Source organism: Nuphar pumila, chromosome 15, assembly GCF_984573655.1.
Source record: "Nuphar pumila chromosome 15, dmNupPumi1.hap1.1, whole genome shotgun sequence".
NCBI classification, from domain to species: Eukaryota; Viridiplantae; Streptophyta; class Magnoliopsida; order Nymphaeales; family Nymphaeaceae; genus Nuphar; species Nuphar pumila.
This window is the reverse complement of record NC_143263.1, coordinates 5,296,912-5,313,118: the sequence shown is the minus strand read 5'-3', so window position 1 is coordinate 5,313,118 and position 16,207 is coordinate 5,296,912. Positions and strand designations below refer to the sequence as shown.

General features: G+C 38.2%; 1 protein-coding gene across 1 annotated transcript; it reads left to right on the top strand.

Annotated features, from left to right (window-relative positions):
- The first annotated feature begins 922 nt into the window (after positions 1–922).
- On the top strand, positions 923–14,824 carry LOC149814242 (uncharacterized). The gene is made up of 3 exons (XM_089989546.1): positions 923–1,868; positions 13,397–13,514; positions 14,204–14,824. Exons 1-3 carry the CDS (start codon positions 1,006–1,008, stop codon positions 14,405–14,407), a joined length of 1,185 nt encoding a protein of 394 aa, XP_089845672.1. The 5' UTR covers positions 923–1,005; the 3' UTR covers positions 14,408–14,824.
- Positions 14,825–16,207: the final 1,383 nt, after the last annotated feature.

Genomic DNA, 16,207 nt, shown 5'->3' with positions numbered 1-16,207 from the left:
CTGATCTGACCCGTTTGTATCGTTTACATGTAAAAACCTTGTTTTCAGTCATCTTTAATTGGATCCAGCATTCCTCAACATAGTCTGGATCCAGATTCAACTTTACATCAGTGGATCTAATCAGATCCAAACCATATCCAATCCATTTGCAGAGAGGGTTCAGGTGTAACCAGGTTGGGTCTTATTAGACCCGATTTTGAATTGGGTTCAAAAGTTGGACTTAAACCCGACCCAAACTAATTTGGGTCCCAGCCCAGGTTTAGGTACGGCTGAAATTTGTGGATTCATATAGGTTAACGGGTTCGGGTATGTATCTGGTCAGGTATAATCAGGCAAGTCTTCACTGGACCCGTTTTCTCATCAGGTTTAAGAATTAGACCAAGAACCGACTCATTTTGATTCGGGTCTGAGTTCGAGTTTGGGTATGGTAAACAATTGTACACCCATATGGTTAACGGGTTTGGGTATGTTCGATTCTGTTTTAATGGGTTCGAGTTTCAGCTCAGGTCTTGACATTATTGGTATTTTAGACCTAACTACTCATCAATTATGTAAATTATCATTTCAAGTTCAAATTAAAAGATATCAATTATATATCATATTAAAAAACGGGTTTGGATTCTAATAGTGGGTCGAGTTTCAACGGGTTATGTTCATATAAAACAGGCTTGGGTACATAATTAGTTCAAGTATGAAGCGGGTTCTGGTTTGGGTCGGGTCAAGAATAAAAGGGGTTCGGGTACATAATTCGTATCAGGTTCGGGGTAGTTCAGTTTTATGTTATGTAGAACCATTTGGGTCGGATATAAAATACGGGTCGGTTTGAAATAGATTTGGGTATCCGACCTAAACCCATGGATCTATTAAAATCGGGTTTGGCCGGTATAATCGGTTCGGGACGTCAGTCGAGTCGGGTATACCCGACCCAGTTATGCCCATCCTCCTGGAGCCACAGGTCTTCACCAGAGAGAGAACCAAAACCCCCACAGAAACCCTAACCCTAGAATGGCTCGCCATCTCTTCCCCAGAGCTCATTATCTTAACGCCCTCCGTAGCTCGCTCGCGCACAGAAACTCCTTCGAAACCCCTCTGATTCCCTTCCCTTTCCCTCTCCAAGAAACCCGAGAAACCCCCTTCTTCCCTCGCCTCCGCCACCCGATACCCACGTTTCCCAACCCTAGGTTCTTCTCCCTTTCGACTTCCGCAAGGATCTCCGACGAAGAAGCGAAGAATTCCGACTCAGAGGATGGGAAAACCGAGAACACCGATGCCACTTCCGAAGGGAAAAAGAAGGCCTTGTTTGAGTTGTTCAGCGGCGAGACGCGGAGTTCTGATTCCAAGAACGGGAAGTTTAGGAAGAGGGATTCCTTCCCGGGGAGGAAACAGAAACCGCTGCATCAATTCGTTAGCGAATCCGTAGGGTTGAGCCCTAAACCCGACGACAGCGAGGAATTGGAAGCGGAGGAGAACGAGGAGGAGAAGGAATTGAGGAAGGGAATCGACGAGATGAAGAAGAATCTTCGGGCTTTGGAGCATAAGATGAAGAATCTGCAGAACAGATCTGGTGGTAAGTTCAAGAAGTTGGTTTCTTTGTTTGAAGCGCCGGACTCGCCGGAAGCAAAGCGGAGCTCGAAGCTGGTAGGCGTTGATGCATCGGCGGGTTTAGCTCCTGGGTACGTTAGCGCGAAGGACTTTTCGCCGGAATTGGTTTCGTTCGTCGAGCGACTGATCGAGGAAGGGTACATGAAGAACGCAAATTTTTTGAACAATGGGAAGCTGGAGTTGGACTTGCTGTGCTCGTCTTATGCGCGGGATTTCGTGAGGTCGGCGGCGGAGAAGTTTGGGCATGATCACCAAGAGGTTGCAAAGTAAGCGATTCTTTGGCTTTGGCTATTTAGTCTTGCTCTCTCCGTGTCTCTTTCTTCCCCCTCCGTTAGTGATTCATTTTGGTTTGAAAGCAATTTTGTTGCAATATTATTGTGAATAAAGTAAGCAATGCTTTCTGTCTCTCTCTCCTCCCCCCCCCGTGATTCATTTTGCTTTGAAAGCTATTTTCTTGCAATATTATTGTGCACAAAGTAGGCGATTCTTTGGCTTTGACTTTTAGGTTTTGCTCTCTCTGTCTCCTTTTTCCCTCCTCTTTTCGTGATTCATTTTGGTTTCAACGCTATTTTGTTGCAATGTTATTATGTGTGCATGCTCCTTTTTTCCTTACCGATTTTAGACTGAATTGAAATCTTATATAGTTATATTGCATGAGCAAATCAAGTGAACTTGGGAGAACTTCATCTTCTTCAAGTTTATTCCTTCCAACATATGGTTTATGTTTTAATCATGTAGACATGTGAAAGAATCGATGCCTGGTCATAAATGATTTCAGATCATGGAAAGTCCCATGAAGGTGCATTGGAACGAACATGTTGATACCCTCCATTTTATGTTATAGGTATCTCTAGTGTGCTGTATGTCATATAGGTCAGTAGAATTAGAGAGCCACATGCTGGTTTCAAAGTCTGATGACGCATCTTCATGGTTCAACATTAAGTGGTTTATTAGAAGAAATCCACCAACACTAGATACTTATACTAGATAAAGTAAGGGTACATGGTTACTTTAGGTTGCTTGATTGTGTCTGGTATTTTGGATAAATTTACCAAAGAAAAAAATAGTATGCCTTTTCCTTGACCAGTTAGTTAACAGTTACATTTGATGTTAATAGTTTGCAAATAGAATCATGTAAATGTCTTTTCAACACATGATTTTGTATTTCTGAACTTGATAAGAACATGGATCATGGTTCAAGTTATATAGGGATGTAAACGGTTCAGATTCGGATCAGATGTGGCCACTACCATATTTGACTAATTGGATGTTGGCTAAATGGATTCGAGGGTGAAAAGTTCATATCAGATCTGTTTTTTTTTCATGTATGAAAAGAACTCAGATATCCATCAAATTCAGATATTTGTTGGATTCGGTATCAAAAAATTGAAACCATATCTGCATCCAATTATAAATGGGATCAAATTTTGGTCGGATATCAGATAAAACTCGATTCATTGGCATCTCTAAAGTTATAATGGCTGATGAGCCAAACTCATATACTATGGGAAGGTTGATGTATGAAAAATCCCTAAGTACATTTAGAACATTATATTGATGATTATCACATAACCTGATGTTAGAAGATATTCACAAATTGTAATATGTGTTGTTCATAGTCAGGAAAAGCAGGAAACTTTTCAAAATTGTAATGCAAAATGACATTTTAGATGCAGTGAGGAGTTAAATAAAAGGAAATGAGATCTGAAGGCCTAGTATTATGAGGTCTGCTACCTAGCATATATGCTTACAGCCTTACAGTTAAGAAGTAGTTGCCTTTTGTTAATGCAAGCACTTGTTTTAAACAAAAATTATTGAAGGGGAATACGTGATTGAGGTAATGCTTGTAGAAGTGTTTGTGAAGTATGAAATGGGGACCACATCTACCATTGAGCTTTAGGTAAGGCAATAATGATAAATGGAGAAGATGATATTATGAAATATGTATCTGTTTTCTGATGAAAAAAAGAGGCCATTGAATCTTTCATCAAATTAATGCGGACAAGTATATGTTGCGTCAGAACATTAACAATTAGATATGTGACACATGTTGATAGTAGGTGTTTCAACTACTGCTTGTGTTGCTATGGTTGTAGTTCTGGTTTAAGTCCCCACTTCTGACTATATTGTGACGATAAAGATGGTTTGCCTGTTAAGATTTGAAAAGGTGGTAAAGCAATTGGCCTCTATTGATGAGGGCAAGCTAGCACTGGTGCAAATTAAGTTTCCTTGAAGGGATTCCAAGTTGTTTGAGCTTAATGAATAATGGATCTTTGATTTGAGTTTATCTACATAAGTCCAATTCCCATCCCACTACTTTCCATAATGAAGGAGTTCCTGGAGTGAAAGCCCCTAAAAGGAATAGTGAAACATCATAGTGTACTTTCTATTCATTCAATGTTTCCTTTTTTGGAGGCCAAATTACCACATTGATATTCTTGATGCATTCCATTTTGAGGAAAAGCCAACTCTGTGAATTTTGTGTGCTAAGAAATTCCTGAGAACAAAAGTTGTGATTATGGTTTCAGATTTGAAGGTGGTTCTATAAAGCAGGGTCTCTAGAATTCGATCTGTTCAGGTGACTATGGTCCTTGGGCCTGATGGTTGTTTTGGGTTTGAAGGGTTATTCAGGGTTCTCTTGTGAATTAGTTATGTTATTTTGAACATGGTAACAGAATCGCCTATTTATCTTGATAAATAGGGTTTTGGTGAACCTGTAAATTTCCTAAAAAAGCACCTAAAAGCTAGGTATCATGATATATCACGATACTTTATGATTGAATATCATGATATTTTACATTTTATTCCTTTTTTTTAGTTTCATCGTTCAAAGGATATGGATGAAGCAATAGGCAGATTTTTTAGGAATTTGGTTGGGGAAATCCAGGATTGCTTGGCATTTTCTACCTCATTTTTTTACAGAAAGTTTCTTTTGTTTGACATTTCCCTTTGTTATTTTGCTTTTTACACGTTCTTTCTTACTTTTACCGTTCAATTTGTGGGCTGGTCATGCTTGATTGCTTGGAGAAGCTCACATTTTCAACCTTTTTTTTTTATTGTATAAGTTTCCACAATATATTGAAATTTTCATCTTTTATATTTTTCTTTGGTAGTTTCGCAATAGTACAGAACTACAAATTTTCTGGGTGCTTCATGAAATTCATGCTGTCTCAAGCTTGCTTGTTTTTCCTATTAATGTATTTGCTTAAGCCATCTCTTAGGGGAAAAAAGTAATGTAAATTCCATGCATAATTTCTTAAATAGAAATGATAAATTCCATGCATAATACTTTTGATTTTGAAGGTATTATCTTTTATCATGCAATTATTAAATTACACAATTTCAGGGCATATTAATGTTGGGGTGATGTGTCTTTGTCTTGCCACATAAGACATGGAACCACTTAGAGTCCTTCTCCTATATTACTAATAAAACCCCAAATAGAGTCCTTCTTTTGTGTTACCAAGGAAACCTCATTGTGGATTTCCCTCTTTGTTTTGGAAACTTAGTGTGAGATCTCTATATAAAGAGGTATAGAGGGTGATTCCAAGGGGGTGAATTTCAAGAGAGGTTCTTTGAGGGTTCTTGTTCACAAAGGTGAAGGGCTGCTTGTTCAGATTGCAACGAGGAGAAAGAAGGTGATGCAGATTTCGGTTTCGACTTGTAGGGTCGAGGTAATCATTATTGATTGCATATTAGTGTATTTCTTCTTGTTCTCGAGAGCCCTATAACATCACATACTTGCCCTTTCCAATAAAGATTTCTCTCGTACTCTCCCCTTGGACGTAGGCGGTTTTCTCAAATCACGTAAATTTAGTACCTTGTGTGCTTGATTACTTGTTCTTATATTGTATTATTTGTTTGCACGCTTCCCATGCCCTCAAACTGGTATCAGAGCAAGACCTGATCTTAGGGCTTGTTCATGATGGCAATGAAAAGATCAGAAAAGTTTAATGGGAAGATGAACTTTGACCCAATAAGGGCTGGTTAAAGCCGTCTATGGGAAATGTAAGAAACCCAAGGATGTGTTTGATGATGATTAGGATAGCATATGTGAAAGAGCGGTTAGTGTTATTCGGCTTACTCTTGTGGATAATGCCCTCTATAATGTCATGAATATAGACTTTGCCTCGGACCTATGGTTGAAATTAGAGAGCTTATACATGACAAAATCATTGACCAATAAGTTTTAAAGTAAATATATGCTCTTCAGATGGTGGAATGCTCGAATTTGCAAGAGCACTTGAATGTCTTTAATAGGATCTTGACTCAATTGTTGAGTCTTGAAGTAAAAATTGAAGAAGAAGATCGAGCTTTGTTACTTTTAATCTCTCTTCTTCCATCCTACGACCACCTTGTGACTACTTTTTTATTCGGGAAGGAGACTTTTGAGTTGGATGAAGTTATTATGACTCTTTTTGAATGAGATAAGGAAAAAGCCCAACACCGACTGACCTATAAGAGAAGGACTTCTAGCAAGAAGTGATTTGGGTCAAGAAAGAGGTAGATTGAAGTTACAGACCCCTAAAAATAAGAACTGGTCAAAGTCGAGATGTAAGAACACTCTTACTTGCTATTACTGCAAGAAATAGTGACACTTGAAGAGGGATTGCAAAGCGCAAAGAGGATATCGAGAAGAAAGAGAAAAATGGCAAGAGCTCAGAACATGCAAGTGTGGTAGCCAACATAAATGAAGGTGATGGTGCAAATCTTCTTTCAGTTTCTGTAGGTATAAATAAATTCTCATATCACTGGATTTTGGATGCTCATACCATATGTGCTCACATAGAGATTAGTTCGATATCTATTAAGATTACGATTGTGGTTCTATTCTTATGGGTAATGATGTTGTATGTAAGATCACAGGAATATGATGGGGTGATAAGAACCTTGATTGATGTGAGATATGTGCCTAAACTTAAGAAAAGTTTAATATCTTTGGGTACTTTAGATGTAAGTCGTTGCAGGTTTGCAACAAAAGATGAAATTCTTAAGGCAACTAAAGGAGCTTTGACAATCATGAAAGGCCAATTGACAAAAAACTTATAAAGGTTGATAGGGAATATAGTTTCAAGTGAAGTAACTCATATGCAGTTAGGCATATGAGTGAAAGAGGTATAATGAAACTTCATAAAAGAAACTTGTTGAATGGTGTCAAGTCATGTAAACTAAATTTATGCAAATATTGTGTATTGAGAAAGCAATGTAGGGTGGCTTTCAAAACTGGAAAGCATACGAGTCGTGGCATCTTAGACTATGTGCATACAGATGTATGAGGGCTTGCACCGGTTAAATCTAATGGTGAGGCTGCATATTTTATTACCTTTGTAGATCTCAAGGAAAGTCTGGGTCTACTTGATGAAGAATAACAAAGTGACATTCTTGAAATTCAAGTAGTGATAAGCAGAGGTAGAGACACACACAAACATGAAAAAGAATAAATTACTTGAGGTTAAATAATGGAAGGGTATATAAGTCTAATGAATTTATAGAGTTCTGTAGAAATGAGGGAATTGCTCGTTACTTTACCACACCAGAGACACCTTAACCGAATGGTTTGACAGAAAGGATGAACAAGACTCTTATGAAAATGGCTCACATTATGAGATTGAATGCAGGGTTGGAGAAAAACTTTTGGGCAAAGGCAATTAATATGGCTTGTTTTATTATCAATAGGCTATCATCTAAAGGAATTGATTGCAAGACTCCAAAGGGCATATGAAGTAGTAAGCCAACTGATTATTCTATTTTGAAACCCTTTGGATGTTCTACTTATGTTCATGTGCATAGTGGTCAACGTTCCAAGTTACGTAGGGACGCTATGTTTGTTGAGTAACATATGGTGAAAGCAAATAAGAAGGATTACATGCAACAGAAAGATGGTGAAAGGAAACTGACAGTTGCGGTGGAGGTGGATGAGACTGATCCACCAATAAGAAAAAATATGATTTCTTCTCAAGAAGCTCCTAGTACGGTTCGAGAGCAAGAACAACCCTATAGCTTTGCAAGAGATAGTGAAAGAAGGATGTACAAAGCTCCAGTAAAGTATGGTTTCCTTTGCTCTAACTGTTGGTGTAGGTGATCCATCATGCTATAAAGATGTTATCAACTCAAATGATAGCAATAAGTGGATGTTGGCTACAACAGAAGAGATGGAGTCACTCTATAAGACTAAAATTGGGACTTGGTGGAGTTACCCAAGAACACAAAAGCTATATGGTGCAAGTGGGTGTTCAAGAAGAAAGAGGCTGCATTAGAAAAAAAATGGTGATAAGTTCTGGCATTGCCTAGACTTGATTAATGTTTTAGGTTAGAAGCATGGACCTCGAGGAGAGGGGGCATTAAAGGTGAGAGAATTTTTTTTGCATGGGTGATGACAAGCCAAACCCAAGGTGGAGGTTGTTGGGGTGACATGGCTTTGTTTTGCCACATAAGACATGTGACCACTTAGAGTCCCTCTCCTATATTACTAAGGAAACCCTAAATAGAGTCATCTTATGTTACCAAGAAAACCTCACCCACGGTTTCTCTCTTTGTTTTGGAAACTTAGTGTGAGACCTCTATGTAAAGAGGTATAGGGGTGGTTTCAAGGGGGTGAATTTCAAGAGAGGTTCTTGTTTACAAAGGTGAAGGGCTGCTTGTTCAGATTGCAACGAGGAGAAAAAATATGGTGTAGATTTCGGTTTTGACTTGTACGGTCGATATAATCCATATTGGTTGAGAGCCCTGTAACATCACATACTTGCCGGTTTCAATAAAGATTTCTCTCGTACCCTCCCCTTGGATGTAGGCGGTTTTCTCGAATCACGTAAATTTAGTGTCTTGTGTGCTTGATTACTTGTTCTTTCATTGCATCGTGTGTTTGCATGTTTCCTGCACCCTCAATTAAATCCTGTTGTCCAATACTATTGTCTATAGGGAATGATAGTAAATCATTGCCTGAAATTTCAGGATTACTATTGCATTCTGCCTAGTATTTCCTGTTTCAAGCTATTTTGTCACTGCTGCATTTAGTTGGAGTGATGCAGTATGCAGACACTGACTATAGGGAATGATAGGTTGATCGGGTTCTCCTTTTCCTTTTCTGTGTCAATACTGAGATAGTGTCTTGCTCTGTTTTGTACAGAGTCTGATTAGCTTCATAATTGGTTCATTCTGGATTAACATGATTCTGTCCATTTCAACGAATGCTCTGCTCAGGGCACTTAGAATAAGCAAATGGAAAAGTAGGCAGTTGCTCAAATTTATTGGATTTATTATTATTTTAATAGTAAAAAGTTGTCAATAAATTAGCGATATATAGGTGATATGTGTTCTCGGTAATAAAACCATAAGTTGCTGATATATTGACTTGTGACCATGGTTTTGAAGATGCTGTCTCTTGCCAGCTCCATGGGAGGTTCATAAAGAGAGAAATAACCATATTTTTGTGGAGATTTTGAGGTACCACCTGCCATTAAGTAGTGTCAACCACAAGATTTACATTTGGGCCAACATTAAATGACTTGGTTTGACAATTGATTGGTACTTGCTGTGTTGGAACATGATTTTTCACACATTTAGATTTCTTCCTTTTTCATATTTTTTTGTATTCTTCTTCTTTTCATTTTTAATGGACAACCCTTTGTCATCCCCTTTCTTTGTTCTATTTGATAACGAGTTCTATAAGTTCCTTGCCATTTGAAAAAAATGACCCTCTTTGCTTTCATCCTTTACAAAGCTGATGTAGGTTTTGTACAAAATCAATGGTTTCTCAGTGTTCTTCCCCTTTTCCTCTTTATTTTCCTAGAAAGAGTAGCAAAGAGAAAACTATTTCTGTTAAAAAATTGAAAGGACTGAAAGCCTTCCCAGAATTTTTGTTGCACGCAAGGAAAAGAGCCTTTAAAACTTTTGCTGGGTAATCAATTTTTTGATGAAACCTCTTAGCACTTCCTATGAAATTTGTGTTGCATTTCTGTCTCCTTAGGGTTTTAACTTTATTTTGTAGATTTCTCATTAGGTGAGGATTGTTTACTAATACAAGAATGGAGCATTTGACCCTTCGAGAAAGTGTGGTTTGATATGAACTGTTTCCAAAGAATTCCGATCTATGGTAGCCTTGAGGATATATATAAAGAGGCAACCAATATAATCAGGCTCGGGTTTCTAAAAATCAAAGTTTTTATTGCATGTTTTTTATTTATGGTGGACAAAAGGTTGCTCATTGATGATATTTTTTAGGATTTGGGCATCCTATACCTAGTTGAAGGGGCTACCCTGATGACTTATTCAATCAGTTGAGCAATGCCGGGGTCTTTCTCAATCTAGACTTGTTTTCTAGACGCTGATACTAAAATTGTGATGTTTCAAGCATCAAAATGTGGTCATTGGTGGAGACTGGAGAGTGTTTTACTTGCTGAAGAACAGCATCCAGGGTGAAAAACCCTTGCAGAACAGTATCCAGGAGGGTGGGAACCTTGCTGGCTATCATAGTATCACTTATATGAAATTGATTCTTTTGACAGACAATAGAGAAATCATCTAAAGAAGCAAACAATAGAGAAGTTTCTCACTTTTTTCAACTGATCAATCGGAAAACTATTGCTCATGTTGATAGAGGAGGTTGTGAATCTTTGAGCTTCTTGTATTCACTTTTTTGGAAGTTGTTCCTGACATCCAGAGAAAAACCCTTGTATAGTATTTTCGAATTGCATATTCATTCTTGAAGTACCCAAACTCATTAAGTTCCAAACCACGATTTTCGTTGTTGCATGTGACTGGTTAAGGACACAAAAATATCGGAGATCTGACCCGAATACAATGCACCATGTTATCAGATCCATCTCCTTCTAGCCTAATCAGGGTCATATGCCTTGCTAGATCAGGATCAGGAGCCAAACATCTTTTTCAAACTAGATCCAAGTCAATGTATATCTATTTAGCATTGAGAGAGAACAGATCCATTTTAGCATATACACAGTCATCGAGTTCAAATATGATCTGTATCTGTATCTGGGCTTTTTTAGCATAATTGATTTTTTTCCTTTTTAAGTTTTGGAACCCAAAAACTTAGTTTTCAGGCATTGGGTCATCCAAATGCCAATAAAACCTGGAACCAGGTTTGAAAGCAAAACCAGGTTTCTAGAAAACCTGGGTTTTTCCTGTCATCCAAATACAACCTTAGTTTTGCTCAAAACCAGGTTTGTAGTTATGGTGTGTTTGAAATGCTTGGATCTTAAACTGAATGCAAGGTCTATGTACTCAAAATACATGGATCTCTAACCTACCCCACCACCCACAAAAAAAAAAGAGCCACAAATTTATGAATTTCCATTAAAATGAATCTTATATCTTCATTTCAGGATGGATCTAAGAGGCGCCAGTCAACCTTGTTTGTCTAAGTTGCAAAATACAATGCCAAGCTATGTCACATGGGTGCGGGTATGGGTGCGACATGGGTGCAGAGCAATTTCAAAATTTTTGGACACGGGATATATATATATTATATATATATATATAACAATAATAAGATTGTAAATTTTAAAGCAAAAATAAAAAAAGTAATTCTATTGAAGTAACAACACAAACTTACCAAAATAAATGGACAAAGATAGACTCAGTCAAAGTTGACCGAGTCCAAAATGTGGACGGACTCTGCCCCGGTGCGTTGACCGAGTCCGACACTTAGTTGACCGTGTCCACCTCGTGTCCGAAGCCGCACTTGTGTCGGGTACGAGCAACGCGGGTGCGTCGACCTTTTAGCCGAGTCCGTGCGACTTAGATGCCAAGTTTATCGTGACCTTGATATAATACCAAGTCTATTGTGACCTGGACCAGTTGACGCGACTCAAAGGGCAAGTCATGACAAGTTGTGGGTTAACCGAGTTAGCCAATTAACCCAGAAAGCCCTGTCATATATGCGCGTCACCAAAATGCAGATAATAAAAAAGTGATGGATCATGTTCTCTGTGTGCCAATTCAAGGCTGGTTGGTGTATATCCATATTTTAGTAACATAGGCCAGAACATCTATTTGGATTATGCAAATAGATAATAAAAAGTAATGGATCCTGTTCTCCGTGCGCCAATTCAAGGCTGGTTGGTGTCATTTTTTTCAGCCACGTGAACCACCACACAGAGTTAATGATGATAGGCTTTTGCAACTTTGTTATGTGCAAGGTGGTTATTCATTTACCATTGCCTGTAAATCCTTCCATCCGATTTATTCTGTTTTATGGGTTCAGTAAGCCTATGCATTGTGGGCATGTTCACTATTGTGCCTTAATTCTGTTTCTGAAACCACCTATGGCAATGGTCTGCTAGAATTGCTTGTGAATCCTGTCCATTCTATAAAATTTTGGAGGATATTGTGTGTTTAACGATTTCTTCACAGGAATGCTTGTTCAGAATCTGCTTTAATGGCTCTCATCAATTATAGATGACATTCTGATAGTATATCTGAATATCTCCATTGTATCAAATTCCTATGTTATTTTGCATTGAAATTTGAAGGTTAAAAACAATCTAATAATATTCACTTCTGATTTAGTGCTGAGGAGCCAGCAAGTCATCTCCAACTATGCACCAGTTATTACATGTCTACCTCCACTACAAAAAAATCTTTCAGTTTCAGTTCCGACTTTATTTGAGTGTGCTTTAGAAGCAATGTTTCTTTGATTGGATTCAACCTTTGATTGCTTTGATGGTTTTTCCTTATTGCGAAAAGATTGATTTCTTTTTATTGCTGGTTTCAGAAAAACTTCTCAATCCTTAAGTGGATGTTGACCTAATCTAAGGGTTCCATGTTGGGACCATTAATTGATTTTCCTGGAGAAATGTATCCTAATAATTTAATTGTCTATCATTTGATGATGTTATACTGCATTTAGTTGGCAAACTCGTGACTTGGGCTCGGATCGGACCCCTACTGAGTCACTGAGTTGACTCATTGACTCAGACAAGTCAGGACTTTATATTTTTTAGTGTAAGCACATGAATAAGACATGGAAATAACTAAACTTCAAGCTAATATGTCAATAACTAAGTCACAAAAACATATAATTATGCATGATTATTAACTTTTTTCATTGAACAATATTAGATTCTTCATAACAAGTGACTTTATATAGGAATTATGCATTAAATTAATAAAATACATGATAAAAAAATTATTTAATGGGTTGGATCGGCAGTCCTGAATCGTGACCCAGTTGGGGTCCGATCCGGGTCGACTCGGGCGATTCCCCAGTCGACTCACCAGTTTTGCCAACTATGATTCAGGGTAATGTGGATTTTGATCCAAAAGTTAGGGATGTGATCCTGTTTCTAATGATTGGTTTTTGCAGTGGTGCATGTATCATGATGTAGAATTTGAGTCTAAGATTTTCCTGATTTTCTGTCTTTCAATTTTTTTCCCAATTTCTTTGTTATTATTGCTCATTCTGAGTCTTAAGTGGTGTGTTTGTATGACCATCGAATGTTTTGTCAAGCAGTCCGTGCTAGTAATTTTTTCTCCATCTGTTGTTGATTTTTCATCACATTAACCATCTGCTATAGTGGTATGTTTAAAAACATTATTTTAAATACAGGTCTGGCTTAGAGTAGGTTCATCACATTAACCATCTGCTATAGTGGTATGTTTAAAAACATTATTTTAAATACAGGTCTGGCTTAGAGTAGGTTCATCACATTAACCATCTGCCATAGTGGTATGTTTGGAAAATTATTTCAAATACGGTTCTGGCTTAGAGTAGGTTTTTCCAAATCATTCTCGTTCGTGCATCTCTCTGCTGACATTTTCTCTTAACTTTTTTCAGGTGCTTATCAGGAAGTGAGCTGAAAAAGGTTGCTCTTGCTGGCTGTCCCCATATTGATAAAAGAACTGTATTTTCTGCTAAAAGGCTCCGTTCATTCTTCGAGATTCAAGAGGATAGTGTAAGCATCATCTTTCTGCTTCAATGACATGTTCTTCAGGGCAACCCCAATGAGGTAGTGTTGTCTTTTTGTCAGAACGGTGCATCTGAGTTTCAAGTTCTGAAATTACATTTGACCCAGGATCCAATGATCCTCAAGTTCATATGGCTGCCAGTCACCAAGTCCCTTTGTCACAGGATGCCTGTGTTCACGTCAATGGGCTCTGTAGGACTTGACCTACGTTTGAATTGCTTGTTCCTGCAGGCCCTTCTGGTCATGCATCTTAGTAGCATAGTTGCTGAAAGCCCTTAGAGTAAGTAGGAGTCACAATTCTTAAGAAGTGGGACGAGAAGCTGCCTGGAATCCTGATTATCAAACATGGGAATTCAGATTCTCTCAAGAATCTTGATGTTTTTTTATATGGAATCCCGATCCCTGTTCTAACACTATAGTTAGTATTAATGTTGTTGACATAGATGTAAATCACACTGCCTGCTTAGGCAGTTCATAGCTTTGTGCATGTAATAACTAGAGAAGTTATGGACATGCTGATTTTGTTGGATCAAGTTTCATGGTTTTGTCTGTTCAAGTTTGTCTGAGTCGTTCATAATTTGACCATCTCTGATGTCACAAGAATCATGTAATGGACTTTGGTATCACCTTTGTTCAGTTGTATGAATTGTCCGTTTCTTTTTTCGTTGATTTTTCAGGTTTGTGAAGCCTGCAAGTTGAAAGAGTTGTGCAGTTTCAGGAACCAGGGAGTGCAAACAGAGGAAAACTTGATGTATTTGAACGTGCTCAGAGTACTGACCATCTATGCTTTGAATTCAGTCCACCCGCAGCTCCCTGTATCAGAAGAGACAAAGGAGTCGGTCTGTAAATTACTGGAGGAGGTTGTCAACCTCAGCAAATAGAACTTTTGAGTATCCATGCAGCTTCCTTGTAAAAGGCCTCCAGGAAACAATTTTTGTTCCATACAGGTGGTAGTGTCTCGAATGACTGCTGCTACCTTTTTTCCCCTTGTTTTTACTGAGAGAGAGAGAGAGAGAGAGAGAGAGAGAGAGAGAGAGAGAGAGAGAGAGAGAGAGAGCTTTCTATTTATCACAGGAAGATGGCACTTGATGGGTGTTGTTACCATGTATGAGTAGTGCACATCTAGGAATGCCCAAGATTGGTGAAAGGGTTATTTTCTTCAAAAATTGTAAATTGCAAATGAAGGCATCCAGTTTTGGTCGAGTCATGCGGTGATGACATATATTGTAATCTTTGTTGACTATGATGATGATGATGATAACACGTTGCTTAAGGTATGAACAATGCATCTCTTGAAATGCAATGCCTGATCTGGTCGAAATTTTAGTAGACTGTCAATTGCTGATCAAGCTGCACACTAATGGTTGATCAGGTAATCCCAAGGCCTCTGAGGGTAACCGTTAAAAGCTCATGAAAATCTGGTGTTAGTGTTATGATTATTGTTATGGAGAGGGAGAGAGCATTATCATCATTCATGGTTTAACGTAATATACCATCTTAAGATGGACGGCTTTAAGTGGCGTCCTTTCTTTTGTAGCCACAAATGTCTGAAGTTCTGTGCTTAATCCAGACTGCTATTCCTTTCAATGGTGTGGTCGAGTTTCTTTATTTTCAACAGTCTAATGCAAATGGGTATCATCTACTTCCGAAATAATGTCCGACTTGTATGTTACAGGTGTTTTCTCTTGCATCTTTATACCAACAAATGCTCTCTTTGGATGCCCTGGCCACATGAAAATGGCTGAAGATTAATTAATGCATTGGCAAGAAGGCACAGTATATCTGGATTCTGGAGTTTATAATTCGGCTGGAATAGTTGGATTGCCCGTCCTTATCTACCCTGTTGAAGTAGACCAGCACAACAATTTACATCTCATACTTGGTGTTCATGGTGGACCATATATGGTTTTGAATAATTTGAAGATGGTGTGAAGCTATATGAGTCATCTATGGGTACATTGAGGGTGTTCTATCGTTTAGAAATTGGGCACTGCAACTCTTGACACTGATGCCAACTAATCCTTGAACTTCAAGTTGGGTGGCACCAAGGTCCTATAATAGCCGAAAATTTGTAAGATAAGACATTTGGGCTCTGTTTGGGAGCAGATGTTGGAGAGGAGGTGATGGGAGTGGAGAAGAAAATGAGAGAGGAGGCTGTTATCAACTACATCCTCGTGAGGATGTAGTTGAAAATGGCTCATCTTCACCCGCTTCTCCCCCTCTCAATACCATTCTCATCTCCCAAAACAGGGTTCCCAAACGCCTATGAGGTAGGTGGCATTAATTAAAGCCTCGTTAAATACCATCTACGTATGTCAAAATTCCTTGATGTATAGCTGACATTAGTGAGTTGGTCGATTTTCAAAATTGCTGATCATTTTCAAAACTTCATGGTAGCGTTTTGTCTTGCATAGTAGCCCCAAGGGCGCTCTTGTAGTTTGTAATTCTTGATTACTTTCTAAACACTTTTGCTTATTCATATAAAAAATGCTATAATAAAATTTTAAAATATGTTTAAAGGTAGTAAAAGTTGAAGAATTTTGTTAACATCTACAATAACTGCTCGTCAGGAGCTATATATAACCACTTGATTGTGAAACTCAATCAGGGATCGAACTCCATAAGGTATAATATTCCATGATCTATTTATTCACTGCATACTTTATATTAAGTAATTTAAA

Excerpts from the sequence above, each read along its gene's own strand:
- LOC149814242 (XM_089989546.1), top strand. The coding sequence starts at position 1,006 with ATGGCTCGCCATCTCTTCCCCAGAGCTCATTATCTTAACGCCCTCCGT. Across the intron at positions 1,869-13,396 it reads GATCACCAAGAGGTTGCAAA|GTGCTTATCAGGAAGTGAGC; the intron begins GTAAGCGATTCT and ends AACTTTTTTCAG. Across the intron at positions 13,515-14,203 it reads TCGAGATTCAAGAGGATAGT|GTTTGTGAAGCCTGCAAGTT; the intron begins GTAAGCATCATC and ends TTGATTTTTCAG.